The sequence below is a fragment of the Dendrobates tinctorius genome, unplaced genomic scaffold (genome assembly GCF_039654945.1).
Source record: "Dendrobates tinctorius isolate UK_male_01 unplaced genomic scaffold, ASM3965494v1 ptg000075l, whole genome shotgun sequence".
NCBI classification, from domain to species: domain Eukaryota; kingdom Metazoa; phylum Chordata; class Amphibia; order Anura; family Dendrobatidae; genus Dendrobates; species Dendrobates tinctorius.
The window spans coordinates 36,522,974-36,550,480 of NW_027361743.1; the positions used below are offsets into that span (position 1 = coordinate 36,522,974).

The 27,507-nt window shown below is 43.0% G+C and overlaps 1 protein-coding gene across 1 annotated transcript in view; it reads left to right on the forward strand.

The window, feature by feature from the left end:
* LOC141096506 (cilia- and flagella-associated protein 337-like) overlaps nucleotides 1-27,170 on the forward strand; it is a 240,204-nt gene extending 213,034 nt beyond the window's left edge. Inside the window, exons 27-30 of the mRNA XM_073583172.1 lie at nucleotides 13,726-13,814; nucleotides 22,514-22,704; nucleotides 22,922-23,025; nucleotides 25,607-27,170. Coding sequence (XP_073439273.1) covers nucleotides 13,726-13,814; nucleotides 22,514-22,704; nucleotides 22,922-23,025; nucleotides 25,607-25,775 — 553 coding nt within the window. The 3' untranslated portion in view covers nucleotides 25,776-27,170. The remainder of the gene's footprint in view (nucleotides 1-13,725; nucleotides 13,815-22,513; nucleotides 22,705-22,921; nucleotides 23,026-25,606) is intronic.
* Nucleotides 27,171-27,507: the final 337 nt, after the last annotated feature.

Genomic DNA, 27,507 nt, shown 5'->3' on the forward strand with positions numbered 1-27,507 from the left:
TTGGTTAAAGGAGAGAAATGTTGATAACTGTTTCATACCTTGTTAAGTTCAGGGCCGGTTTTAGAAATAATGGGGCCCTGTGCAAAAGTGTAAAATGAAGCCCGAAATGCTCACATATTGCACTGTGACCATATCAGTCTGAGGCATTTTGGTTGTATTTACATGTGCCGAGTTCAGGCCTCAAAATGAACGTGATCAACAATATTGAAGCCATTCGACGCTTATTTCTCGGCCTCTTTACGTCAACTGAGGAACAATGATTGGAACAGAAGAATCACTAATAGATCAATCTATCCCCATACAGTATCATGTTATCAGCAGCATATCTGCAGTTTACACCGGACGATGTGTTGCTGAGAACAATGATTTTTGTTCCAGTATTAACAGTCCAATCACTCAATGAATAGGCAGCATTTTGTTTGTTTAGTATAATACACCCCATAGTCATCCACATAGCATAATGCACCCCACTTTCCTCCATATAGTATAATGTGCACCACAGTCATCCATATTCTATAATGCACACCCCATAATCCTCAATATAATATAATGTGCACCCCAGTCCTCCATTTTGTATAATGCACACCCGATAGTCCTCCATATAATATAATGTGCCCCTTAGTCCTCCATATAGTATAATACACTCCCCATAGTCCTCCATATAGTATAATGCACCCCATAGTCCTCGATATAGTATAATGTGCACCACAGTCTTCCATATAATGCACACCTCATAGTCCGCCATATAATATAATGTGCCACATAGTCTTCCATATAGTATAATGCACTCCCCATGGTATAATGCACCCCATAGTTCTTCATATAGTATAATGCATTCCTAATAGTATATAGTATAGTATAGTATAATGCAGGTCCTATATAGTACATATAGTATAATGCAACTGCCCATAGTCCGATAGAGTATAATACAGACCCATAGAGTATAATGCAGCCACCCCATAGAGAATAATGCAGCGACCCTACAGAATATAATGTAGCTCCCTCATAGAGTATAATGCAGCCCCCCATAAAATATAATGTAGCCCCCTCATAGAGTATAATGCAGAATATAATGTAGCCCCCCATAAAATATAATGGAGCCCCCCTATAGTATAATGCAGCCTCCATAGAATATAATGTAGCCCTCCTCATAGAGTATACTGCATCTCCCTCATATATAATAAACACCATTCCATGAAAAAATCAATATGAACATGGGAAAACGAAGAGATCCATATTGGGGTGGGGAGGCAGCTCCTTCAGACCTACCCAGGTATAGTCTTTAGCTCTTTTAGTTGCGGGCATTATTTAAGATTTTCTGTGCTATGGTTATTTAACCTCCCTTTACTGAGGACCAAACGAGGGTTTATAGGGTTATGACCTTAAACTATGATATGATCTAATGTACTGTTATGCTGATTTATACAAATAACTAGTACGGTAGCTATTGATATTCTGGGCTTTACTACTTACTAGGACTAAATTTAACCACTTGGGCACCTGTTAAAATACATTGGATTTAAAATATGGAGCACTAGCCACTTTACTGTTTACATTTACAACCTGATGCCCACTGCTGACATTTTGGTTGAACTGCAACTCTTGACAGTCCTTTTTGTATTATTGTATGGTAACACCCTTTTGCGGTATATTGTCCTATTCTTTGATATACCTATATTGTTAATTTTTTTGGTCTGAGCCGTCCTCTATGTGAGGCATTCTGCTTTTTAACTATGCTATTTTTATTTTAATTACTAATACAAGTTAATTTTTATGGAGGTCTTTTTTTCCCATGTTCATATTGATTTTTTTCATGGGATGGTGGTTATTATATTGAGGTGAAGTGCCATTCATTACTGCTGTGGACAAAAAATGTTTGATTTATAGCCCCTCATATAGTATAATGCAGCCCCCCATAGAATATAATGTAGCCCCCCATAGAATATAATGTATCCCCCATAGAATATAATGCAGTTCACCTGAGAGAGTAAAATGCAGCCCCCTCATTGAATATAATGCAGCCCACCTGATAAAGTATAATTCAGCCCCTCATATAGTATAATGCAGCCACCCCATAGAATATGATGCAGCCCCCTCATATAGTACAATGCAGCCACCATAGAATATAGTGCAGCCCCCTAATAGAGTATAATGCAGCCCCCATAGAATATAATGCAGCCCCCCATATAGTATAATACAGCCCCCCACAGAATATAATGTATCACCCTCATAGAGTATAATGTAGCTCTTCTCATATAGTATAATTCTGTCCCCCACAGAATATAATGTAGCCCCCCATAGAATATAATGTAGCCCCTTCATAGAATATAATGCAGCCCCCCATAGAATATAATGTAGAGCCCTCATAGAGTATAATGCAGCCCCCATTGAATATAATGTAGTCCCCCCATAGAATAGAATGCAGCCACCTCATAAACTATAATGAAGACCCCCATAGAATATAATGTAGCCCCCTCATATAATATATTGTACACCCATAGAATATAATCTAGACCCTCATAGAGTATAATGCAGCCCCTCTCATAGAATAAAATACAGCCCCCCATAGAATATAATGCAGCCCCCACACCCATAGAATATAATACAGCCCCACATTCCTACAGTATTATGGCCACCAGTACTCACTCACTGATATAGGCTCAGCAGCTGCACTGCTCGGCACACAGCAAGGTGTGCAGTGAAGTGATGTCATGCACACCCGCTGTGTCAGAAGCAGAGGGGATTGATGGGGGAGTGCTATTAGAGGTACGCCACTGGCTGAGGGAGTGGGGCCCTAGGCATCTGCCTAGTCTGCCTGCCCCTAACGCGGGTCCTAGTTGAATTACAGTATTATGTTAAAAATGGCAGAGCTGAACGTTGCGCTGACATATGCAGCCTGAATATGGCAGCATTAGTTCTAGGCCTACTTCACATGTCCTGGTTATTTTGGTACTGGAAAAAAAACAGTACTTGTCCGTACCCCATCCGTGTATGTGTATGTGTCGTCTGTATGTTGTGAGTGTGACACGTATGGAATTAAATGCATCATAGAAATTAAAGAGTGTGATGTATTAAAGATGTCCAAAGATAGAGATAGTGATGAGGAACACGATAGCTAGATAGATAGAAATATGTCAGTGTGCTATATAATAAGTGCTTTGTGTGTCTATTTATGTAAATGTTTTTTTAAATAAATTAATTAATTAATTTAAAAAAATGACTTGGGATCCCCCATAATTTTCATAACCAGCAGAGGGAAATTCAACCACTGTGTGCTGATGTTACTATTCTAGGAAAGGGGCCAGTAGCCCTAAAGATGATTAGGCTATTAATAACAGATCACAGCCCCCCATAGAATATAATGTAGAGCCCTCATAGAGTATAATGCAGCCCCCATTGAATATAATGTAGTCCCCCCATAGAATAGAATGCAGCCACCTCATAAACTATAATGAAGACCCCCATAGAATATAATGTAGCCCCCTCATATAATATATTGTACACCCATAGAATATAATCTAGACCCTCATAGAGTATAATGCAGCCCCTCTCATAGAATAGAATACAGCCCCCCATAGAATATAATGCAGCCCCCACACCCATAGAATATAATACAGCCCCACATTCCTACAGTATTATGACCACCAGTACTCACTCACTGATATAGGCTCAGCAGCTGCACTGCTCGGCACACAGCAAGGTGTGCAGTGAAGTGATGTCATGCACACCCGCTGTGTCAGAAGCAGAGGGGAGTGATGGGGGAGTGCTATTAGAGGTACGCCACTGGCTGAGGGAGTGGGGCCCTAGGCAGCTGCCTAGTCTGCCTGCCCCTAACGCCGGTCCTAGTTGAATTACAGTATTATGTTAAAAATGGCAGAGCTGAACGTTGCGCTGACATATGCAGCCTGAATATGGCAGCATTAGTTCTAGGCCTACTTCACATGTCCTGGTTATTTTGGTACTGGAAAAAAAACAGTACATGTCCATACCCCATCCGTGTATGTGTATGTGTCATCTGTGTGTTGTGAGTGTGACACGTATGGAATTAAATGCATCATAGAAATTAAAGAGTGTGATGTATTAAAGATGTCCAAAGATAGAGATAGTGATGAGGAACACGATAGCTAGATAGATAGAAATATGTCAGTGTGCTATATAATAAGTGCTTTGTGTGTCTATTTATGTACTTGTTTTTTTAAATAAATTAATTAATTAATTTAAAAAAATGACTTGGGATCCCCCATAATTTTCAGAACCAGCAGAGGGAAATTCAACCACTGTGTGCTGATGTTACTATTCTAGGAAAGGGGCCAGTAGCCCTAAAGGTGATTAGGCTATTAATAACAGATCACAGCTGTTTGGTTAGCCTTTACTGGTTTATGTGGGACCCCAGAAAAAAAAATGACGTAGGGTCTCCCCTGTTTCTGGAGCAGCTGAGGGCTGATGTTCTTTGTCTGGGAAGGGGCCAATATCCATGGCCCTTCCATGGCTATTAATGTTTTCTCACAGCTGTGTGTTTAGCCTTTCCTGGTTAGAAATGAAAGGGGGGCCCTATGTGTTTTTTTTATGGGGTCCCGGTAAACTATTCACTAAAGGCTAAGCAAACACCTGTGAGCTGTTAATAATAGCCTGAGAACCTTTCGGGATATTGGTCCCTTTGCAAGATTATTAATATCAGCCCCCAGCCATCAGTCTTCTCTCTGCTGGTTATGAAAATTATGTGTAGTAATACACAATGCACACAGTGGGTGCTCAATACAACTCCCATCATTGTTGCCTGGTCGTGTTGATCTCAGGGAAACCAGGCAACAATGATGAGAGCTGCCTTCAGCACCCGGTGCCTAGGAACAGCTCGAACTGTACCACTATTCCCAGGCGCCGGTACAAGTCACACTGATGACACATGGATGATTAGTGTGTCATCAGTGTGCATGTGTGCGGCACACATTTTGTCCATTGTGCAAATAAAAAACTGACATTTCTGGTGTTTTTTCACATGGTCCATGTCAAAAACCTGACATGTGAGCACCACCATTGAATACAATGGGTATGTGTATGTCCGTGTTTGCTGTCCCAAGCATCGGATGTAGTGGTGTAAAGCAGCTTCCGCAGGACTCTGGAGCTCTGGACACGTGTTCTGTGGAGTGACGGATCACATTTCTCTATGTGGGAGACTGGGACGAGTTTGTGTATGGTGAATGCCAGGAGAACGTTACCTGTCTGACTGCATTGTTCCAACTGCAGTTTGGTGGACAAACAAAAAGCACCAAAGTCAACCCAATCATACTAATGATGGGCAGTCTGGCTCCTTTTTGGTAATTTGGATCACTTATCTCTGCTCACCCAAAGACCCGTCTCTTTTGGATCCTAAACGGACCCCTGCTAAATATGTGTTCAACATACGGTGAACACGCATTTAATAAGAAATTAAAAAAAGCTGAAAACCTGCCCACTCACTGCTGAAACCCCTCTCACTCGCATTCAGCTAATATAATCAATGGGTGGGCATGGTTTGGATCGAGTGGGCAAGGTTTCAGTCGACGAAAACCGTCATTTTACGGCCAGTGGGTGCCATTTACAGAATCTAGTGTCTCTCACTGAGGTACCACCATTGTTTGCAGCAGAGAGCTGGCTCTTTGTCTCAGATCGGTCACAACGAACCATCACTACATCAAACACCTTTGGGAGGTATTAGAACAAAGAGTGTGAGCCTGGCCCTGTCCTCCAAAATCAGTGTCTCACAAATGTCTTGTTGGATGAATGGGCAAAATTTACACCTCGAAAACCTTGTAAAAAAAACCTTAAAGGAGAGAGGAGGCTGATCAAGCTGCAAAATGGGAACGAACTCCATATTATTATGTATGGATTTGAATAGAGATCATAAAAGCGCCTGTGTGTGTAATGTGTATTTTTTGTCCATGTTGTTTATGGGACAAAACCCATTTTTTCATGTATACAATAAGCCCTGAATTCACTGAAATTCTAGACAGACATATCCATACTATGCAAGAATCTACAATATAGCAGACAATATGCACACACATTATAACAACACAGATCCTTTATGCCGTCATGTGTCATTTGCTCTTTTGTTTGAAACCACATTTGCATTTCCTCCATATATTTCGGTCAATTATCGACACTAGTTTTCTGGAGCAGATTTCTCTCCCCTCATTAGAAATCCATCTTTTGTGTACAGGTCAGATTTTAGATGCCTATGATTAATGCCAAGTTATGCCTGAGCTGGTGTCTCTGGTTGATATTAATAATTCCAGATTTCTTGGACTACATCCCAGACTTTGTAGGCATTTAATTTTAGAAGATGGAGACATTTGTGTTTCTTGTCAAACTAATCTTGTTGGAAATCTGTTATAAACACCACCCACTCAGTAACATTTCAAGAAGCAAGTGTTGGCAAATAAAAGCTTTTCCATATTCCGTGAAAAAAAATAGATATGCCTGAGTAAATTGACGAGCAATGAAGGTGAGGGCTCTACGGATCTAAAATGTAAAATAATATACCGTAAGTGAAGGTTCTGAAAACAATGCAGAAGGATGTGACTGCAAAAGTGTTAACATTTACATGACTCACATGGCACTAGTATAACATAAAGAACAATTGTCACATGGGCAGTGTGGCATCCACCAGGTTAGGTTCCACCACTACAGCATTGACATCTTGAGTCTGTTCTAACTGTAGCTTCATGGAAATGTATTAAATGCATCCATCATCTAATTGTCTTTCACAATCCAAAATAATAAAAAGGCTTATCCAGAACTGATATATTGAGATCCAGGTGAGGCCAGATGTAGACAATAAAGGACGGCCCAAATCTTTGCCTCCTTGGAAGTTCCTGGGTAAGCTCCTATTCATGTGAATGGGAAGTGAGCTGCAGTACCCAAAAAGGCCACTAACCAGTTCCAACCCTTTTCACTATTTACAGTATTCTCAGGCCACAGGGTGATGATGAGGAACAGGAGGAGGAGAAGGAGGAGGAACAGGAGCTTTGCTTTGTGCTACAGAGAGGACGCCCAATCCCAGCTTCATGTCTGTCCAGCATGGATGGCTTGAAGAGGAGGAGGCTATGCGTCATGATGAGGAGAGGATGGTTAGTGTTCTTCCTGGTAAGGACACTGAACATTTGACTCTTTGTAGTCTGCCATACATGGCAGAGTTCACGTCCAGATGACTTTCTCAAGGCCCTCACGTGAAAGACATTTCGTCCACCATGAAATACTGGCTGTGCACCTGACAACAGCTGATCGGTGGGGATGCCGGGTGTCACACCTTCACCGATCTGATATTGATGACCTATGGAGTGGAGCATAAGAAATTATGATGATTGTGCTGTTTTTACACTAATGTTTACATTAAAATTTGGTGGTGTAAAATAAAAAAGAGATATTGACCATCTAGAGCTCTGTCCCTTGTCTGTGCACCGCTGCCTGTGGCCACCACTGTTTTGCTCCCTCATATAGCAGGAAATGTCATGTGACTGCTGTAGCTTTTACATTGAGTTCCAACCTGAAGATAGACCCTTTTTTTTAGTGGCCACTGGTTGGCCTGTCATGTTAAAAGTTGTGAATCTGCAGATATGGGGTTAATCTGTAGGGTAATAGTTTTCTGAAGCTGCACCCGCACCAAGAGCTCCAGTCAATGCCGGGAGCAGGGTTACAGCCGCCACTCACTATGCACTGAGCGGTGACTGAAGCCGCGCCACATGAGCCTCTTTGACTAAAAGTCTGAGTCTGCCAGGAGGAATAAGGTTCATTTACTCCCGGCTTTAATGCTCTCGGTGTCGGCACCACACAGTTTTAAAATGCTATTAACCTGCGGATTGACTCCATATCTGCAGGTTAATAGCATTATTTTACATGACAAGTTTCCTTTTCAAATTTTATCCAGTGTCAACCTTTTATATTACAGTCCATCTCTAAGAATTTGTGGATTTCTGCAAGATGCACTGGAATTGTTTTTCTCAAAAAGGGCAGCATTGTGAATGGTTTGATCTGATCCACTGCAATAACAGTATTGTTCAGAGGGGTAATTTTGTTTTGCCAAAAAATACATTTAAAGGGAGTCTGTCACTCCAAACCACTATTTAAAATAAGCCCATAATCATAAAATCGACTTAGCACCTATAAAGACCATACCTTGTAATATATGTTGCATTTTTTGTTCCTAAAAAAAAAACATTCTATATGATATATAAATTAGGGTCCCTCTATTATCATGAACAGCTGCCTCTCTCTGTCTTGACTGACAATTGACTGATTGTGTAACAGCAGGGGCCAACGCGCTGTTTTCCAAGGAATACTTCTGTAATAACTCAGAGTTGTGTATTGCTATGGTACTGTTTGAGTACTGATACTGTATTTATTATTGAAGTTTAATATTATTTCATGTAGGGATTTGTATTATTGTCACTGTGAATCAACACTTAAACCCCCGTCACACACAGCGAGATCGCTGCTGAGTCACAAGTTTTGTGACTCAACAGTGATCTCACCAGCGAGATCGCGGTGTGTGACAGGTATCAGCGACCGGCCCCCCGCTGGGTATTGCTGATCGTTCTGGAAAGCCCTGGACATTTTTTTGATCGTTGGTCTCCCGCTGGCCAGCCTGCATCGCTGCGTGTGGCAGGCGGGAGACCAGCGATCAGCGAGCTGGTATCTAAGGTAAACAGCGGGTTTCTTAGCTTAGAAACCCGCTGTTTACCTTGGTTACCAGCTCCCTGCACCAGCGCCCTGGTATCTAAGGCACACAGTGGGTTTCTAAGTGACGCCCTCGCTTGTTACCTGCGTCGTCGTTGGTCCTCATCGCTGGACACAATGGGTAACTAAGCGACGCGCGTCGCTTGTTACCCTCCTGTCACTGGTGCTGATCGCTGGTGAAGCTGCCTGTTTGGCAGCTCACCAGCGATCATGTAGTGACACACCAGCGATCCTGACAAGTTCATGTCGTTGTCAGGATCGCTGATGCGTCGCTATGTGTGACGGGGGCTTAAGTGCAGCAGTCCAGGTAGTAAGCAGCTAGACTCCTCATTGAGGCTATTACTAGGCAGATAGCTTGGTGGGTGGAACCTCTGGGTGGTGGCTTGGAGGGTGGAACCTCTGGGTGATCGCTTGGAGGGTGGAGTTTCAGGGTGGTGGCTTGAACGGTGGAGCCTCTGGATGATGGCTTGGTGGGTGGAACCTCTGGATGTACTAAAGATAGCTGTAACCATTATTCCAGTCAGAGTTATGGCCCCGTCACACTAAGCGACTCACCAGCGATCCCGACACCGATATGAAGGTGTCAGGATCGCTGGTAAGTCGCTATGTGATCGCTGGTGAGCTGTCACACAGACAGCTTCACCAGCGATCAGCACAGCGATGCCGAGCGCCCGGCATCGCTGGCTATCGCTGTAGAAAATAGTATCAAAATAAAAAATATAGTTATTCTCACCTTCCGACGTCCCGTTCAGCCATCCTGCCTCTCTCCACGCTCCGGTCCCAGTGATCCTTTGCACGAATGACTGCGAGATGTCACGGTCTCGCGGGATAACAAAGTCTTGCGGTCATTCATGCAAAGGATCACTGGGACCGGAGCATGGAAAGAGGCAGGATGGCTGAACGGGACATCGGAAGGTGAGAATAACTATATATTTTTTTATTTTTTTATTATTTTTTTACACCTGATCGCTGGTCTCCCGCTGTCACACACAGCGATGCGTGCTGGCCAGCGGGAGACCAGCGACCAAAGAAATGTCCAGAGGTTTCTTGCAGCGATCAGCGATACCGGCAGGGGGGCCGCTCGCTGATCGCTGTCACACACAGCGATCTCGCTGGTGAGATCGCTGTTACGTCACAAAAGGTGTGACTCAGCAGCGAGATCGCTACCGAGATTGCTTAGTGAGACGGGGCCTTTAGTGTGGACCTCAGAGTACAGTTGGAGATCAGCTAGTGAGCCAGCCAGAAAACACGTGAGGGGATTATTTTTCCCCCTTCCAGAGGGCCGAATAGAGATGGACTGACCAAAAGAAACCTGCAGGATGGCCTGAGGACTAGGACCCTTAATATAGATGGAATTCCCTGGTCTGCACAGCATCCTTACCCTACCAGAATACTACGCTGTGGACACAGGAGTACGGGCCTGGAGGGTGGTCCCCCATAATGGAGATGGGAAAACGGGAATCCTACAGCATAATGAAGGTCAGAGGTAGCCAGGAAATAGGGGTCTGCTGGGGAACATCAACCCAGTGGGATAGAAGACTCTATCATGTCAGCTTGGATAACAGGATAGACTCTGTTTACACTTACTGTTTCTCACGCCTCATATATGCCGTTTACTGCATCTGTCGCTAAGTACGCATCTGAGGAACTTTGTCATCTGCTCATGTTATGTTATACCATATATGGCTGTGATCATTTTTTACTGTGTTACAAGTAAAAGTTTCATCTCTTATAAAGTTCCTCTGTCTTCTGACTCTCCTGTCTCCCTCCTCACCAACAGCACAGGGAATACCACCATTACCACCACACAAAGAGAGGGAACAGTAAAAGCAGCGTTAACCCCCTCCATGTGCTCATTTTCACTGTGCACCAGAGCGCCAGGCACAAGGAATGGCCACCAAACCCCCTGTGGAGACACAGGGGTAAGTGGGTGCTCTCGTTTGCTGGTACAGCTGTCTTTAGAAAGACTGCATAGACAAGGGCTCATACCACTGAATTCCTAATCTCTCTCCCTGAGGGCAGAACTGTACTCAGACAGCACAGCTTGAGGGTAAAACTGTAGCAATAATATATTGAACCACCAACATACAATAGCATACAGATCAGCAAATACCCAAGATGGTTCAAATTACAGAGTCTCACCCTTCCGCCGGGATTAGAGCTGCTTTCAGTGCTGAGTACCCCCACCAGTGGCTCCCTGCTTTTGGCGGGCCCCCACAGAGATGAGGTAACGAAAATCTTAGGAAGCTAACCGAGAGCAGTGAGGTATGTGGCAAGGTGACCAGATTGTCCCAACCTGGATTCTTTAACATGTATCTTGGGTTTCAATGATGGTTAATGAAGCAGTCCTGTGTTCGTCCAGCTGGATTCGTAGTCCACTAAGCTGATATCCTGTAGAGTCACATGCAATAAAACATCTCTTTATATAGTTCACAACTGACTTTCAACCAGCATCCAGAGGTCAGAGCGGGATGTGAATAAGGCCAATGCGCATTGTTTGATTATGTAATCTATTTGCATAGTTTTTCCTCCTCTGTTTGGAATGCCAACAAACTGGCTGGCATGCACAATGTATGTAGTCAACATATCTGCAAAAATCATTGTTCAGTGGTCATGCATTACTGTTTTGCAACGATAACAGAAAATAAACTGTAGGAGATAATATTACAAGTAAATATTCAACAGACAAGAAGAGTCAATACTTCAGACAACAGTTTATGATTCTGGGCCTACTAAGTTTACATCTGGCATAATTAAGAAGAAATACTGTGTTGTCACACCCCCATGGCAGCAAGAAAGGATCATCTGACCCAAGCCAAGTGTATTGGGTGCCCTGTGCTCAGGGTGTCACAATAATCTTGCAGTGTAAAGAGCCCGTTGATTACCTGTCGAAAGAGCAAAATGTTTATTTGTTGGATGAAATTATGTTTTGTGCTGCAAAAACTGACCTGGAAGCGGCTTCAGAGGGAGGAGGAGAGGGTGAGGAATGCATTGATACAGCAGAGAGGAGAGAGAGCTGATAGCACTCGCATTCATTCCTGGTATTACACTGTGTGCACGCACACCAAAAGATTCTTTTCCTGCAGCTCTTACTCCGGCCAAGTGAAGGCAACCAATCAACACAGAGGGAGGTGACAGTCCATGCTAAATGAGGGAACAGAGTGGTGCACCAAATCTCTTGGTCACACTAAGGGTGCACTGAACACCGTAATTTGCTTATCACACAAAATGCTTTTTATGCACAAGGATATGGTCCTAACATGGGGTCAGTTCTCTACATACCGTAACTATAGGCTGAGTTTAAATTGTAATTTTAGGGTGACAGAGTTTGTTTAAATAAAAAAATGTCACCAGGAGCGTCCATGACCTTTATAGTTATATAGTCGCATAAGTTGAAAGTTGAAAAAAGACCTAGGTCCACCAAGTTCAACCTTTCTCCACCAATTACATTTTGTTACTAATTTATCTGTAACCCACAATGTTATATGTATTGAGAAAATCATCCAGCCCTTTTTTAAAAGCTGTTTTTTTTTGTGTCTGCCATTACTAGCTCTTGTGATCGACATTCCACAGTCACAAAAGACTGACTGTCACACCCAAACAGAAATTAGGTCTGAACAGGTGCTTACTAGGCGTAGCCATCTCATATACAGCTAAACAAATAAAGTAGCACACTGTAGCGCTATAGCATAATTGAATTGCAATACTGCACTAGAAATATGAAAAATTGAGAATACTTAGCACATAAATTAGCCAATTCATGTTTAGGCATTCCACAGTCTGACTCCTCTCACTGTAAAGAACCCTTTCCTATTTATCTGCCGAAATTGCCTCTCTTCCACCCGTAATGAGCGCTCCCTAGTTCTTAGTATTGTCTTAGGAAGGAATAAGCCATGTGCGTCCTCTCTTCTAACCACACATATATTTATATATTCAAATTAAACAGGAAAAAGAGCAGTGATTGGAACTAAACAGAATCCTTTTTGTTATAAGAGTGCTTAAACGAAAAACATTAATGATTAAAAATGTGACCACATTTTTATTTCTGGCAACATTAAGGCTATGTGCCCACGTAGCGTTTTTCAAGCGTTTTTTTCCTGAGCAGAAACGCATGCCCTTGCCAGGGAAAATGCATGCGCTTTTTGACACGCGTTTTTGACGCAGTTGTCAAGCGTTTTGACATGCGTTTTCCTATGCGTTTTTGCAACTACAGTGTATGAACATGCTGCGTTTTTTTCCGCTAAGCGTTTCCGCAGTGGAAAAAACTCACCATTAGCACAACATGTGCGTTTTCCATTCTATTACATTAGATGCTTTTCTTAAGCGTTTCCGCAGCAGAAACGCTTGTCTAAAAGCGCTGCGGAAACGCTTAAAAAACGCAACGTGGGCACACAGCCTAAAACATATTTTAGACTTTCACACTAGTATGAAGGCTGAAAAGATGCAGCAAGAATGTCTCCTAAAATGTATTATTAAATATATGAATGCAATGCAACCTGAAGTACACAACCTCTGTGTGTGCTGATAAACATTCAGACACCCGTTCTGAGCAAAACAATACCAGTCCAATAAAAACCTAGTGCCTCGCACTTTTTTATGCCTACAAAATGTTTCCTCAATCAAAAAGCAAAAGTACAGCCATCAACCAGGGGCGGACATACCATTGGTGCAAACTGGGCAGCCGCACGGGGGCTCACTATCATTACCAAAACCCATATATTTTTACTGTCGCCCTCTTCTGTCTGTATCTGCTCCTGGCATCAACATTCGGTGCATATTCACTCATGAGTCCGCAAGGTATTACAGCTGCAGTGCTGCATACATCTGCAGAGACAGCACCTAGAGGGGAAGTCCAGCATCTGCACATTCTGTACAATGTGCAACATTCCTGCCCCTTTCTAACCTTTATTCATTGTCCCTATTTTTTTATTGCACATTATGAGCCCAGTGTTTTATGAGTTATTAACACATATGTTACATCAATAACTAAGTTTTCTTTCAATGTTTTAGACTTGAAGTCATAGATGAGGATAAAGTTGTGTTATCGTCATCGTTAGACTGTGCAGCGCGGCTCTGGACCATTGATGGAGAATTCATAGGTTAGTGCTTGTATGTGTTGCTATAATCTTATCATGCTTTTTGTAGGTTAGTAAATTTTTCTAAAAAATACCGTAAGAAGTGTCTAAATCAAACCGTGAAGCCCCCGCAGCTTGTTGGTGAGGAAGGAACTTTTAACTGGAGCGATTTTATGCCTCACAGGCCTTCCTACAGCTGTGCCAGTCTCTGCTCCAGTAATATAACTGATTTCTTTTGTGTCTATTTCACTTTCCAAGAGACACAGTTTAAGATAAATTGAGGTGATTTTTTTTAAAAATCCACTTCTTATAACCAATGATAAGACCTGGATAAAAAAAAAGTATTGAACACCCCAGATTAAATGGCTGGTTAATTAAAGGGAATTTCTTCAGGTTTTCCTACTTAATCTGAGAGCAGTAGGAAGTAGAGGCTTAGAGTGTGATTCCAGGGATGTGTCACTTACTAGACTGTGTGTTGTCATTTCACTACAATCAGTGTTTCGTCAGCAGAATATCACTAGGACTAGATGTTGCGTGCAAGCCAGACCAATTCATCTGTGTAACCCCGCCCTCACAATTGATTGGCATCTTGCTGACAATTTACAGTGTACACAGGAAGCTTTCAATCAGCGGTGTGGGCAGGGATATACAGAGCTCAGCTTTCACAGCACTGCTACATCTACAGCACAGAAGACAGGGATTTTATGAAAACTGCACCAAGCAGGCTAGTAAGTGATACATCGCTGTAATCTGGGTCTCTGCCGCTATGTCATGCTCCTCTGAGAGTCTATAGCGAAAACCTGCAGAGAGATTCCCTTTAAAGTGTAACTGTCATAAAAAAGTTTTTATATATTACAGATACAGCATGTTGTTGCTGATTGGTTGCGTGCCATTCCTCAGACCCTTAACAATTGGTCTAAAAACATTGCTCTAAAGCGCGCAACTCTTGTATGAGCTATGTGTACAGACCAGTGTACAAGCAGAGTTGTAAATCTATGGGTGTTCTGCCTTCTTCCGCGTATGACGCTGTGTGGATTCCAGCATGCGGCTAAACTCTTCATCCACTCCCAGTAACAAGACTGTATGGGTGCTTAAGTCTATATTTATTGTCATAATATGGACAACAATGGGAGATGATAACAGATGGTATAGTAGAACACAGTAGTAGATGATATCAGAGGTTGTACACAGTTATGGATGATTTCGGAGATTGTTGTACAAAGTTGTGGATGATTTTGGGTAAAAACTATAAGAAACAGATAATGCAGCATGTCAGTACTTGCAGACAATATCACAGCAATACAGGGTACTATCACAACAGTAGCAATGATACAGGATGCTATTATATCGGAATATCGGTAGCATGCATTATATGGAGGCTGAGCAACACAACATACACAGCAGTAAAAGAGAAAAGATATCTAAACAACTCATGGCTGCCAGCTTTGCATTCACTGAACAGAGGATGCATATAACTAACATGCAGTGTAATAGCATTACAGGAGCTGAACATGCACTATGGCCAGCTAACACAGATGCATATATACATAAATGCATTAAACCCTTACCGGAATCCACTTGATATAAGCAGTGGTTTTGCAGAGAGCTGAGCATGTGTGAGCTACTCAGAAGTCTGGCAGAAATGGTTACATGGAAGGAAGAAGGGGTGGTTCTGAACAATTTAACCATTTAGGGGAAAAGATTCCAAACACATGAATAGGAAAGAGATGGGCAACTGTGACATCTAATGGCCATAGCTGGAACAGCACTTAAAAAATATCTTGCTGCACAGAATGGGCAGAACAATGGGTCTGTACATTTACTGTCACAAAGCTGTGCACAGACCCATAGACTTACTACTGAGCCCCTACACTACTCTATACTCTCCGCTTATGCCTGAGCTGTGGACTTCAGAGGGGTTTTTGGACCGATCAATGGTGGTCTCAGGACCTGTATCCCACCAGTTAACAGATTATGCAACATCTGTAGTACACTGCTCAACTTTTAAATTGCGAAGAAGGAAAAGTCATGAGGTTATGGAAATTACAGAATGGATAGACATGTAATGTTGTGCAAATTGTGAAAAATTGGAAACAAAGTTTGCAAAACATCTCGATTTATTCAGTATCGAGTATGAGCGCCACACGCAAAAATCCCCACACTTACACCACTTACCATGGCTGCTATCAATGAGATAATCAATGGCTGTCTGACGATCATTCTGCCATGTTGAATGCACTTGGACATGCAAATCATCAAGATCTACTGCTGGCAGCTTCTTTTACAATCAATGATGTCCCAGATGAGCATGATGGGAGGCAAGTCTGGAGATGCTGCAGGCCATTGTAGCACATTTAGGTCACGCAGGCTGCTCACAGTAGAATGGGCAACATGTGGTCTGATAATGTCATGTTGAAAAACAGCTCCTGGGACACTTTAGAGAAACGGGCATAGCACTAGGTCAGTGATCAAATCAATGTAGCGCTGAGCTGTTAATGTACCTGGAAAGACAAGAGGGGTCCGAGTACCGTATATTATGCCACCCACTGCAGAATCCCAGGAGTTGGTCCAGTATAACATTCCCTTATGTTGGTTAAGACTCATCTCTGGTTAAGACCATGCAACCTAGACTCGTCCCAGAAATACATTCTTTAGAACCATTGGCCTCTGCAAATGTTTTCTTCCCTTCCTACCCTAACTAAAACATGTCAAGCAGGTCTATCGTTATGTATTCATTTGTATTAAGGTCCCGGCAGATGTCATTTATAGCATTTCCATCCTTAAGGGGGCTTTACACATAGCGATATCGCTAAAGCATCACCGATTTTGTGACGCAGCAGCGATATCGCTACATGTGACACTTACCTCCGATCGGCTCCCCCGCTGGTTATCGCTGATCGCGCGAGGTCGTCCACGTCCATTTCTTGTCGTCGGCTTCCTGCTGGCGCCGACGAGCGAGCTATGGACGTGGGCGGAAGACGGCGGTCATCGCTTCGTCTGAAAGGTAAGTACGACCGCCGAGCATCGCTACATCGCTGGTGAGATCTGCCTGTTTGGCAGCTCACTAGCAACCATTTAGCGATGCACCAGCGATAATGACCGGGTCGTATCGTGGTCGAGATCGCTGGTGCATCACTAAATGTAAAGGGGCCTTTAGACACATGCACTGGTGTGAACTGTGGCTTACTCTGCTAATTTAATTCTGCTAATGTAATTCAATGAATTAGCTGCGGTAGTTGGCAGCGATTGAATGTTGGCTTCCACAGAAAGCATAACCTCCCTGGAGGAAATCGACTTTCAAGTGCTCTCAGTCAATCTGAACTTGAGGTAATAGACCCAATTATCTTGTGATCGTTCTGTGTAAGCGCCATGGTTATCTACATTAATCAGTGGGAATCCGGGGAGATTATACATCCGCGTCAATTGAATTAATTAATGACAACATGTGAAACGACACAAGTACAGAGACAAGACACAAGTACAGCATAATGCAATTTCCCAATTCCCATTATACAGATATTTATAAAAATACATTTTTGGCTTTGACATAAAAAAAAACCTGCATCAAAAGCTGTGATCTCAACCAAATGGTAAATTTACAGCTCATTTATTGCATGTAGGTCAGATAACATTTTTCCTTACAGCTTATGCTCAGGAGATAGCAGTGTACATGTGTAAGGTCCCCAGGGCGGTAGCCATAGGTGAGCTGCTGCTTCTTCAGTGCTCCCAGTCCACCAATGCTGGGCTGCGTACAATGCAGTGTACTCACTTTCAGGCCAGACGCCCCTGCTGCATCCACATCCTTAGGTCCAGGATCAGTCGCACAAACAGGGGGCACCCGGTTCTTTATAACAAATTCAAGTTTACTGGACAGTTCAGATACAGCAGTCTTTAACATGCAGTATCGGGCACAGCACCCTCCAGTTCCAGTTTCATCAATACAGTACATTTCCTACGGTGGCTTACAATTCTCTCACTCCCCGAGACCCACAAACAGACCTGGTGGTGGAGTTCGCATACGCCTGTCCTCTCAATGCACTTTCCAGGTCATCCCCCCAGTCCCATCACTCTTATTCCCTTCTTTTGAGGTCCACACCATCAGGCTTTTCCGTCCCCTCTCCCTCAGGGTAGCGGTCATATACCGGCCACCAGGCTCACCCACCCACTTCCTTGACCACTTTTCAGCCTGGCTGCCACACTTCATGTCCTCAGAGCTACCAACCCTCATCCTGGGAGACTTCAACATCCCCATTAACAGCCCTAATTCCACATCTGCATCCCAGCTTCTATCACTAACCACCTCTCTAGGCCTCTCACAACTTTCAACCTCTGAGACACATAAGGACGGTAACACCCTTGATCTGGTCTTCTGTCGGCTCTGTTCAATCTCCCACCTAAATAACTCAGCGCTTCCACTCTCTGACCACAACATTCTCTCCTTCACGCTCACAAATCCTCACCCACCCCAGCTCATTCCTACCTACCACACAGTCAGAAATCTACAAGCTATTAACCCTCAGACACTTTCAGATTCCCTACACTCATCTCTGTCCCCAATCTCCTCTCTTTCCTGTCCTAATCTGGCTGTTCATCACTACAATGACACTCTTAGAAGCACCCTTGACCAAGTAGCTCCCCTCACCCTCAGAACCTCCAAACACAGAGTAAAACAGCCCTGGCTCACATCGCAAACTCAACTTCTCCAGCGATGCTCCAGGAGTGCTGAACGCCTATGGAGAAAAACCCACACACCAGAAGACTTCATCCACTTCAAATTTATGTTAAGAACCTATAACGCTGCCCTTTACCTTGCCAAACAGACCTACTTCACCACCCTGATCTCCTCACTAGCCAACAACCCCAAGAAACTTTTTGACACTTTTCATTCCTTCCTCAGGCCAAAAGCACAAGCCCCTATCACAGACATTTGTGCTGATGACCTGGCCTCCCACTTTACAGAAAAAATAGATAATATCCGTCAAGAAATCTGCTCCCAACCACCAAGTGCTGTGACTCCCATCCCTTCCTGCATCTCCCCTGGCTCACTCTCCATATTTGATCCCATCACAGAAGAAGAAGTCTCCAGACTCCTCTCTTCTTCTCGTCCGACTACATGCACTACCGACCCCATTCCCTCACATCTCCTCCAGTCTCTCTCTCCAGTCGTCACAACCCACCTAACTACAATCTTTCATCTCTCCCTCTCCTCGGGCATTTTCCCATCCTCCTTCAAACACGCCATCGTTACTCCATTACTAAAGAAACCTGCTCTCGACCCATCCTGCACAAACAACTACAGACCAGTCTCCAATCTCCCCTTCATCTCTAAACTTTTGGAACGCCTAGTTTACTCCCGCCTTACCCGTTACCTCTCCATTCACTCCCTTCTAGACCCTTCACAGTCCGGCTTCTGCCCCCTACATTCGACTGAAACTGCACTCATCAAAGTGACCAATGACCTTCTGACAGCAAAACGTAGCGGTGACCACTCTCTGCTCATTCTTCTTGACCTATCTGCAGCTTTCGATACTGTTGACCACCATCTCCTACTCTCTAGGCTCCAGTCACTAGGCATTAAGGACACTGCACTCTCCTGGTTCTCTTCCTATCTCTCTGACCGCTCCTTCAGTGTTTTGTTCTCTGGCTCCACGTCATCTCCTCTTCCTCTTGCTGTCGGGGTACCTCAGGGCTCAGTCCTTGGCCCCTCACGGTCTGCTTGTGCCAATTCCTGCCGCGATGGGGAATATTCTGATTCCGAAGACATGCTGCATGTAAAAATAATAAAAATCATTAGTACATACACAACTGAAAAGGACAGGCATACGATGTAATAATACTCACATTCTTGACGCTGATAGAAGATGGGTTCGTTGGTGAATGTCTTCTCTCCAATCTGTCACTGTAGTTGTGGTACAGTGTTGGCAGACACCTCCTTTATATAGACTTTTTTTTTTACTTTAGAATTTTACAACTTGTCTAAATAGTGGACACCAAAAAAAACCCACAGCGCTAAAAAAACGCATACATGCGCATGCCAGTGCGCACATATGCGCATCCATAGGCCATAATGGCCTTTTTTTAGCTCAAAACGTGCGCATACGTGCGCATGCGCTTTTTTGAAGTGGTTGGGCGGACCAAAAAATGCAACATGTAGCGTCTGGAAAATAAAATCGCACACCACAAAAAAACGCAGCGCACGAAAAATGCATACGTGCGCATGCCAATGCGCACATGTGCGCGCCCATGTTAAATATAGGGGAAAAAAGCGCATGCGCACGTATGCGTTTTTTTCAAGCGCAAAAAAACGCAAAAGTGAAACCAGCCTCAGAATGCTATGTGCTCCACATACGTAAGCCCACTGCCACTTCAACCTTAACTTGACACGAGCCTTACATACTAACCCCGTCTGACTAAAAAAAGGAACTTCTTCCCCTTTTTGCTTGACCTCACCCCTTCCCATGCTGGGCTCTTCTCAAACATGTAAGCTTATTTCTTCCTGCGGTCTGTTGCTGGGATGAGCTAACCTTTCACCTACCTTACATTCCAAAACACAGTTTACATTACTTTCCTACATTAACACTATGCTTACATTGCTTATACTAATACACTAATATGCCCACCACTGACTATCGTAATCTGTCTTTAACTACTCTGGATCCTAAAGTTTTTAAAGTTCCTATCTATCACTACCTAAAAACTAACTTATATCCTATTCTTTCCCTAAATCTGTGCTTAGTGTCCAGAGTTACCATAGGCATTTACAATACAGTACCCACACAGCAGCATCAATGCTAATAACATTCTATGCATTTCACATTACACCATAAACTGCAATGAAACCACATGTCACAGTACACACCTTACAATTGTTGTCTTTAGGGACAAGTGCACAACAGTCTCTGTCACACCCTTACACATGGACCCAGTAAGGTAGTAGTAACCTCTGTATGTCTAGATGTGAAAAATGGAAGCACATGATGGTACAGTTGGCCAGGATGTGGGATAGATGTGCAAATAAATCATATTTAAATCAGAAAATTAGAATCAAAAGTGTTATGTCCCGTCTGCTGAGGTTGATTCACAGAGCCCTTTGTGCGGATTAACAGCTCCTATGCATCGGGGAAAGCTGGTGTTGATGCAGTAGGATGATCCATTTTAAACAGGGGAGACAGATGTAGCAGGAAGGCGACTACATGAGCAGAACTGGAATTACTGGATCTAACAACGCAAAGTAGAAGTCATGGGAACTGGTGCAACAATGTAGGGCAACAATGTAGCAGAGTCGACTTAGCGAACAGGAAAGTGAAACACAGTGCTGGGCCACGCAGGAACTTTTGAGGCAAAACTTGTCAACCATATAGCAGATTTAACTCAGTGAAGCAGCAGAGCTGGGTTTGGCACAGAGTCAGCGGCAGTGCTGGTTCAGAGGTTAGGCAAAATTACACAGTAATGAAGCAGGGCTGAATTTGTTACAGAGTTTAAGCAGATCTGGCATATGGTTTAACAGAATTAGACAGAAATATAGCATAACCACGTTTGTCACAAAGTCCAGGAAAAATTAGGTAGTGGTCAATGGTAGCAGTGTGGATGCACACTACCTAAATACTCAGGTGGCGTCCTGCAGCAGTGTTATCTCAGCAGCATAGCAGAGCTGAGTTTATCAGAGAGTCCATGGCATTACTGGCCAGCAATGTACTCAATGATATAGCAATGGTGTGTTTTAGGTAAATGATGCCAACTCGCCACATTTGTAAGTCTTGTTACTCCAGGTTCACAGCAGCAGAAGAAGTAATCTCAAACAGAGAACGAATATGTAAGAATGATCCATGACTATCTTATATGCATAATTATAATTTTATCCTGAGTCATTAACAATGCTTGATTTTAATATAGTAAATACAGTTTTATATGTTTATGTACAAGGTGTATATATAGGTTTTATCTCCCCATACACTATCTAGCCTAGTTTTCTGTACCTGCAAGATTTGGATTCTGGCTGGTGTATTAAGGTGGAAGTTCCTGACTGTACACCATGCTTAACAAAAAACTGTTCGAAACTCATTTCCGTTGTGTGGACACAAATGAATATGACATTTAACCTTGCTGCACATATTAAATAAGAGATTTTTTTTCACAGTATATCCTGTATCGATGGATTTTCAATATTCTATAGCAGAGCTGGGTTTGTCACAGAGCCCAGGCAAAACTAGCCAACAGTGTGGCAGAGTTACCCAGGAGAATAGCAAGACCAGGTTTGTCACAGAGTGTAGGCAAAACAGGCAAATGGTCACAGAGTGTAGGCAAAGCGGACAAATGGTGTAGCAGAACTACTCAGCGATGTAACACAGCTGGATTTGTCATAGAGTCAAGGTGGAAATTGGCAGCAGTCTACAGTAACTGTATTGATGCCAACTCAGGTATCCACACATAGAGATTTCCAGACACGCCATCTTATCCAGCTTATAACGCCTGTTAGCGTGAGTGCACAGGACTGCGCCTGGTTGCATTGGTGGTCCAACATGCAGAAAAGCAAAGGGATCCGATCAAAGGTGGGTGAGGACACAGAGCTTAGGTAGGGCAGGAGCCAACATAGGTAACATAAAGAAGAAAGTGCATTGTGTAATAGAACCAGGTTAAAATTCTGTAAATCTAGTAGTTATACATGGGAACATTGAGCAATAGAAATTTTACAAACTATACTTGCATTTCATATGTTATTTTAGGTACATTTGGCCAGGCTGATCCATGGGAGGTGTTCACCCCAACATCATGGAAACATCCCATGGTGCCCTACGAGATCCTCATTCACCCAGAGAGCATGCCTGTGCACCCTATGCTGGAGGAGCCCACAACTGAACTAGAAGAAGTTACATCTAAAGAAAAAGAGGAATCAAAAGAATCATCGGATATAAAGGTTCAGAGGACAATAAATAGTATAATTAAAAGAAAACAAATTAATAATACAGAATACTCACCAGAGTCCTTAAATAAATGTTTACAATCTAGTTTATGTTCCTGTCTAATTAAGAATACTGTATTTTGGACTTATTCTGATTAGCAGTAATATTATTTTACATGGCGTGTGAACACTTTTGCTCTCCTGAGTCCTGTTATTGTGATGTGTTTTGCAGAATGAAATAAACTACAATGCAAAATCAGTACTGCTAACTGTAACAGAAGAAGACATCCAGGATGAAATCGACCAGCAGGATCTCTCCCACGGCACTGGAAAACGGTGAGCTGTACATTGTGATAGGGAATGTACTTATCCAAAGAACATGGATGTTTCCAGATATACTGTAAGAGGAAATACGGTATATCTGTAAGAGTTTCTACTCTTCCACCTTAAAAGGGAACTTAAAGAGGTATTTGCATCTCCAAGATCCTATTTCAACATGTAGTAGGTGTAATAATAATATTAGCAAATATCCTCAATTAGAAATGTAGTATAGTTATTCTGATTCGCTATGTCTCTTTCCTCGTGCAGGCATTGCAGGACCTTAGGTATCCATAGTTGCGATCACTAGCAACTAACTAGCTGTCACAATATCAGTGGTCGTAACCATGAATACTTAAAGTCCTGCAATGCCTGCACATGAGGAAGTAGGCAGAGCGAATCAGAAAAACTATACTAAATTTCTAACTGGAGATATTTACTTATATTATTATTATTACACCTACTACATATTGGGATAGGATCTTGGAGATGGGACTACTCCTTTAAAGACAAATTATTCTAAAAAAAAAGCATTACAGAATGCGGTAGATAAGTCCCCGATGTAACCTGAAAGAGAAGAAAAATGAGTTATATTATACTCATCCAGGGGCGGTCCGGGTCCAATGGGTGTCGCAGGTCCGGTCCGGTGCCTCCTATCTTCTAGCGATGACATCCTCCTCCTTACTGCCTGCCATGGCTCCTGCACAGGCGTACTTTATCAGCCCTGTTGAGGGCAGAACAAAGTACTGCAGTGCCCAGGCGCCTGGCCTCTGACCTTTCTAGGCGCCTCGCAATGTAGTACTTTGTTCTGCCCTCAACAGGGCAGATAAAGTACGCCTGTGCAGGAGCCATGACGGGAGGCAAGGAAGAGGACATCATCGCATGAAGATGGGAGGCACCGGACCCGTAGCTGCGACACCCATCGGACCCGGACCGCCCCGGGGTGAGTATAATCTAACTCGTTTTTCTTCTCTTTCCGATTACATCGGGGGCTTATCTACAGAATTACAGAATGCTGTACATAAGCCCCTAATGGCGGTGGCCACAGTTTATAGACAAAAAAATAGGTGACAGATTCCCTTTAATTAGTAGAGCTGCATGATAACATTTCTAGAATGTAGGAGAAAATGACAAACTCCTAGTTGTTGTTTTTCTGTTCTCATTTATGAACTAAACCTAAATGTCATGTGATTTCTTATCATAGTGAAAAAAAAAAATCTCCCTACATTAAAGAAAAGTGATTCCAAAATGATCGCTCCATATCCTGGTCACCTCGTTATTTTACAGCGCACTATTTTTTAATTGACATTTAAGGATTTTGACAGTAACTGCAGTTTCAATGCCGATAAATGAGATTCTGAGTAATTTGTGCTCGCAGTGGAAAAGTAGTCAAGGCTTTGAGGCTGGTTCTTCAAGACTGGTCTCTTCTTAGTACAGTCTTAAAGAAAAGTACATTTGGTGCAAGATTTGGCAAATTAAGGAACAGTCACACACCACCTAATGAAACATGAGAAACGTGCCGGAATCAAAATTCTACACCAGTAATGTGCGGAACTAGATTTTTGTTATAATTTAGGCCACTTTCTGCTGTACACTATAGAGAATCTATCGGGTCACAGTTGGCCATTCCCTCTTCTGCCAAGTCCTACTTACTTGAAAAAAAAAAAAAAATTAAGGTAAGTATAGTAGAAACATCAAAAATAAAATCTGTCTTAGAAGCCACATGCCGCATTGAAACATCCATGTGTCACAGTTTGAGTACAAAACGCAATACACAGACTGAACGTGGGTCTCCTAACCCAAATTTGACAACTCCAGAAGTGTTTATGAGGCTGACAAGTTCGGACCAGGAGACCCGCAGCCAGTCCATACTCGGACCTGAGCATATGGATGTGTGTGAATGCAAAATTAAAAGGAGTTTGTCAGGACAGAATGACTGATAAAACCAAGCACCGGAGCTCTATGGACTCCTGGCGTGGCCAAACAGATTGGTGCACTTGCCCACCTACTTGTTTTTCTGGTATCTGGCTTGAACAGTGATTTTTCGCTGATAGACTCCCTTCAATAAATCCTCTCCCGTATATCTGCTAGACACTATTCTCTTGTTTCAGCATGATTACCATCCGTTGGAAGACTACGTAGTTCAGTCAAGAATTTCTTAAAGGGTTAACAAAGTTTCTTCCTCCTCCTAATTTCTTTCATAAGATACCAGATTAGCTCCTGGGTTTTGTAGAGGTGACCTCAATTGCAAAAATAATAGTATGCGCCATATGTTAATTACCTTGCTGGAGTCAACTAGGTGGAGCTATTTGTAAAAATGTCATGGATGGCTTTATCCAACAACTACCCATTTTCTCTGCTTCCAGTGTGCCAGTAAAGCAGAGGCAAGCTTCACTGTGAGACAAGAAGGTAACAGCGCATGCCATCAATTCAGTCGGATGCTGCAGGTTTTGGGCATGGCCTTCATGACTCTTCTACTGAGTTTTTCCCATCTACCTCCTTCAAGTTAATTAATATATGGTGTGTGCAGGAAATCAAGTGCACTTTTTTTTGTTTTTTTTTACAAAACTCAATGTGTTTTTAAAATTTTATTTTGCAGGTTACGTCATGAGAAATACAAGATTTCACACAAACCTCTGGATCATGGTGGACCCAACGCATTTCACAATCTTCAGTATTTTGACCTTGAAAGTAATTCTGTGACTTTTGAAAAGCCGGACATGTCTGTTGCTGGTGGTGATCCATTTCAGAGCTATGTAACTTCATGACATGTTACTGGCAGTATACTCATCAATTGCCAGCTTCTCCGGTATACAGCACTGCTCCTCTTCTGAGTCACGTGATGGCGATTCAGACTCTCTGGATCCCACTGGGGTTTTATGCGTGAGCCCGTAAGTCTCCCTCACAACATAAGCCTATAGGCCACGTTCTGACGCTCCATAGGCGATTCAGACTCTCCGGGTCACACGTAGAGCGCAGTCTGACTAGGAGAGTCAGAATCGCCGTCACATGACTCAGAGGAGGCGCTGCGCTGCATACCAGGAAAGATAGCGATCGCTGGGTATATTGAACATGCTAACACTATAGTACACTAACATTTTCACACGTTTAGAGTAGGGTTGAATGGACTTGTGGAAGTTCAGGTTTGTCTGAACTTTTGTCCAAAGTTCGGTTTGGGTACCAGAACTATACTTGAACCTGAACCCAAACCCCATAGAAATCAACGGGGACTCAAACTTTGGATCTGGAAAATCTCTTTCCTCCCCGAAGTGTAAAACAGACTTCCAGCAGAAGTCCATGTTCGGAATTCAGCACTGGACTGGGTTCACTCATCTCTAGTTTAGATCAAGAAAAAAGTTAAGTGGAGGGCTTCTTTAAACTTGTCCCTTGTATATGTAGTGACCCAGTCCAGAGTGTGTCTGTCCCTTTAAGTAATACTGAATTGTGAGTAGCTTCTGTACACTACTGCTCACTCTCTAACTGGCCCTCAACATTATTTGTGAGCTGTAATTCTCCATTTCTAGTCACCTTCATTTTAGATGCAATGCATTTCTCGTTTGCTGTGATCTGTCGCCATCTAATGGTGAAAGTGTACAATGACTGAATTATTGTTTTGTAAGGATCTGAGATGTGAATTCGGTCTCCTATTGGCAAGCTCCTAGTCACATGGTCAATAGGAGGAGCTGTTTTTCCAAGCAAGTCTAGAATGTTCTGTAGTCTGAGGGATGCCTTCAGGGAGAGCAGAACACATGTGGAGGAGGTTTTTACCTCAAGATCTCCTGCTGGCCTAAAAGCCTGAGTTCCCTCTAACCTGTACAGACATCATTCTATTTCTGACAGGATTCACCACATCTAAAGAATTGCTGACAGGATTCACCACAGTTTCTACATTCACCTATAAGTACTTGTGCACGTGCCGTGACACACTGTGGAGATAACCCCAAGTACAGGTCTGTAACCTCTAATTGCTGCATCTACCTCCCTCTGTAAAATACCAAAAGACACTGTCCAGTGCTCATAAAGCTTCAGACCCCAATCACATCTCAGCATCTACAGTAAGTGTGAACTGTAAATGCCGTGGACTACCCATGAGAGACTGTTCCTTATTTGTTCCAAGTTATAATTCCCATTCCTGCTTAAGTAAAAGCAACTGTTATCCCCAAGATCAGTGTGTGTCATAATTCCATCGGCTGCGGACACCGTGTGGGGGTGGATAGCAAGGAACGTTCGGCCTGGTCATTACATATACACTTCTGTTTAACCAACTGGTTGTAAGGATTAGAGATAATTCTCATCATATGGAGATTTAGAATTTGAGCTGTCAAGCAAGTTGTATTTTTCTCCCCTGGCTATGGTCCAAGAGGAGTTGAAGCTACATGTTGCTCTTATGCCTGGTCGCTCCACTAAAATTTCTAGGAAAGGTGAAGGTAGCAGAGGGAAGCTTTTGGCTATTTTGGTGTCTTTAAAATCATTGACTTAAAATGTTCATTCACCCTGTTG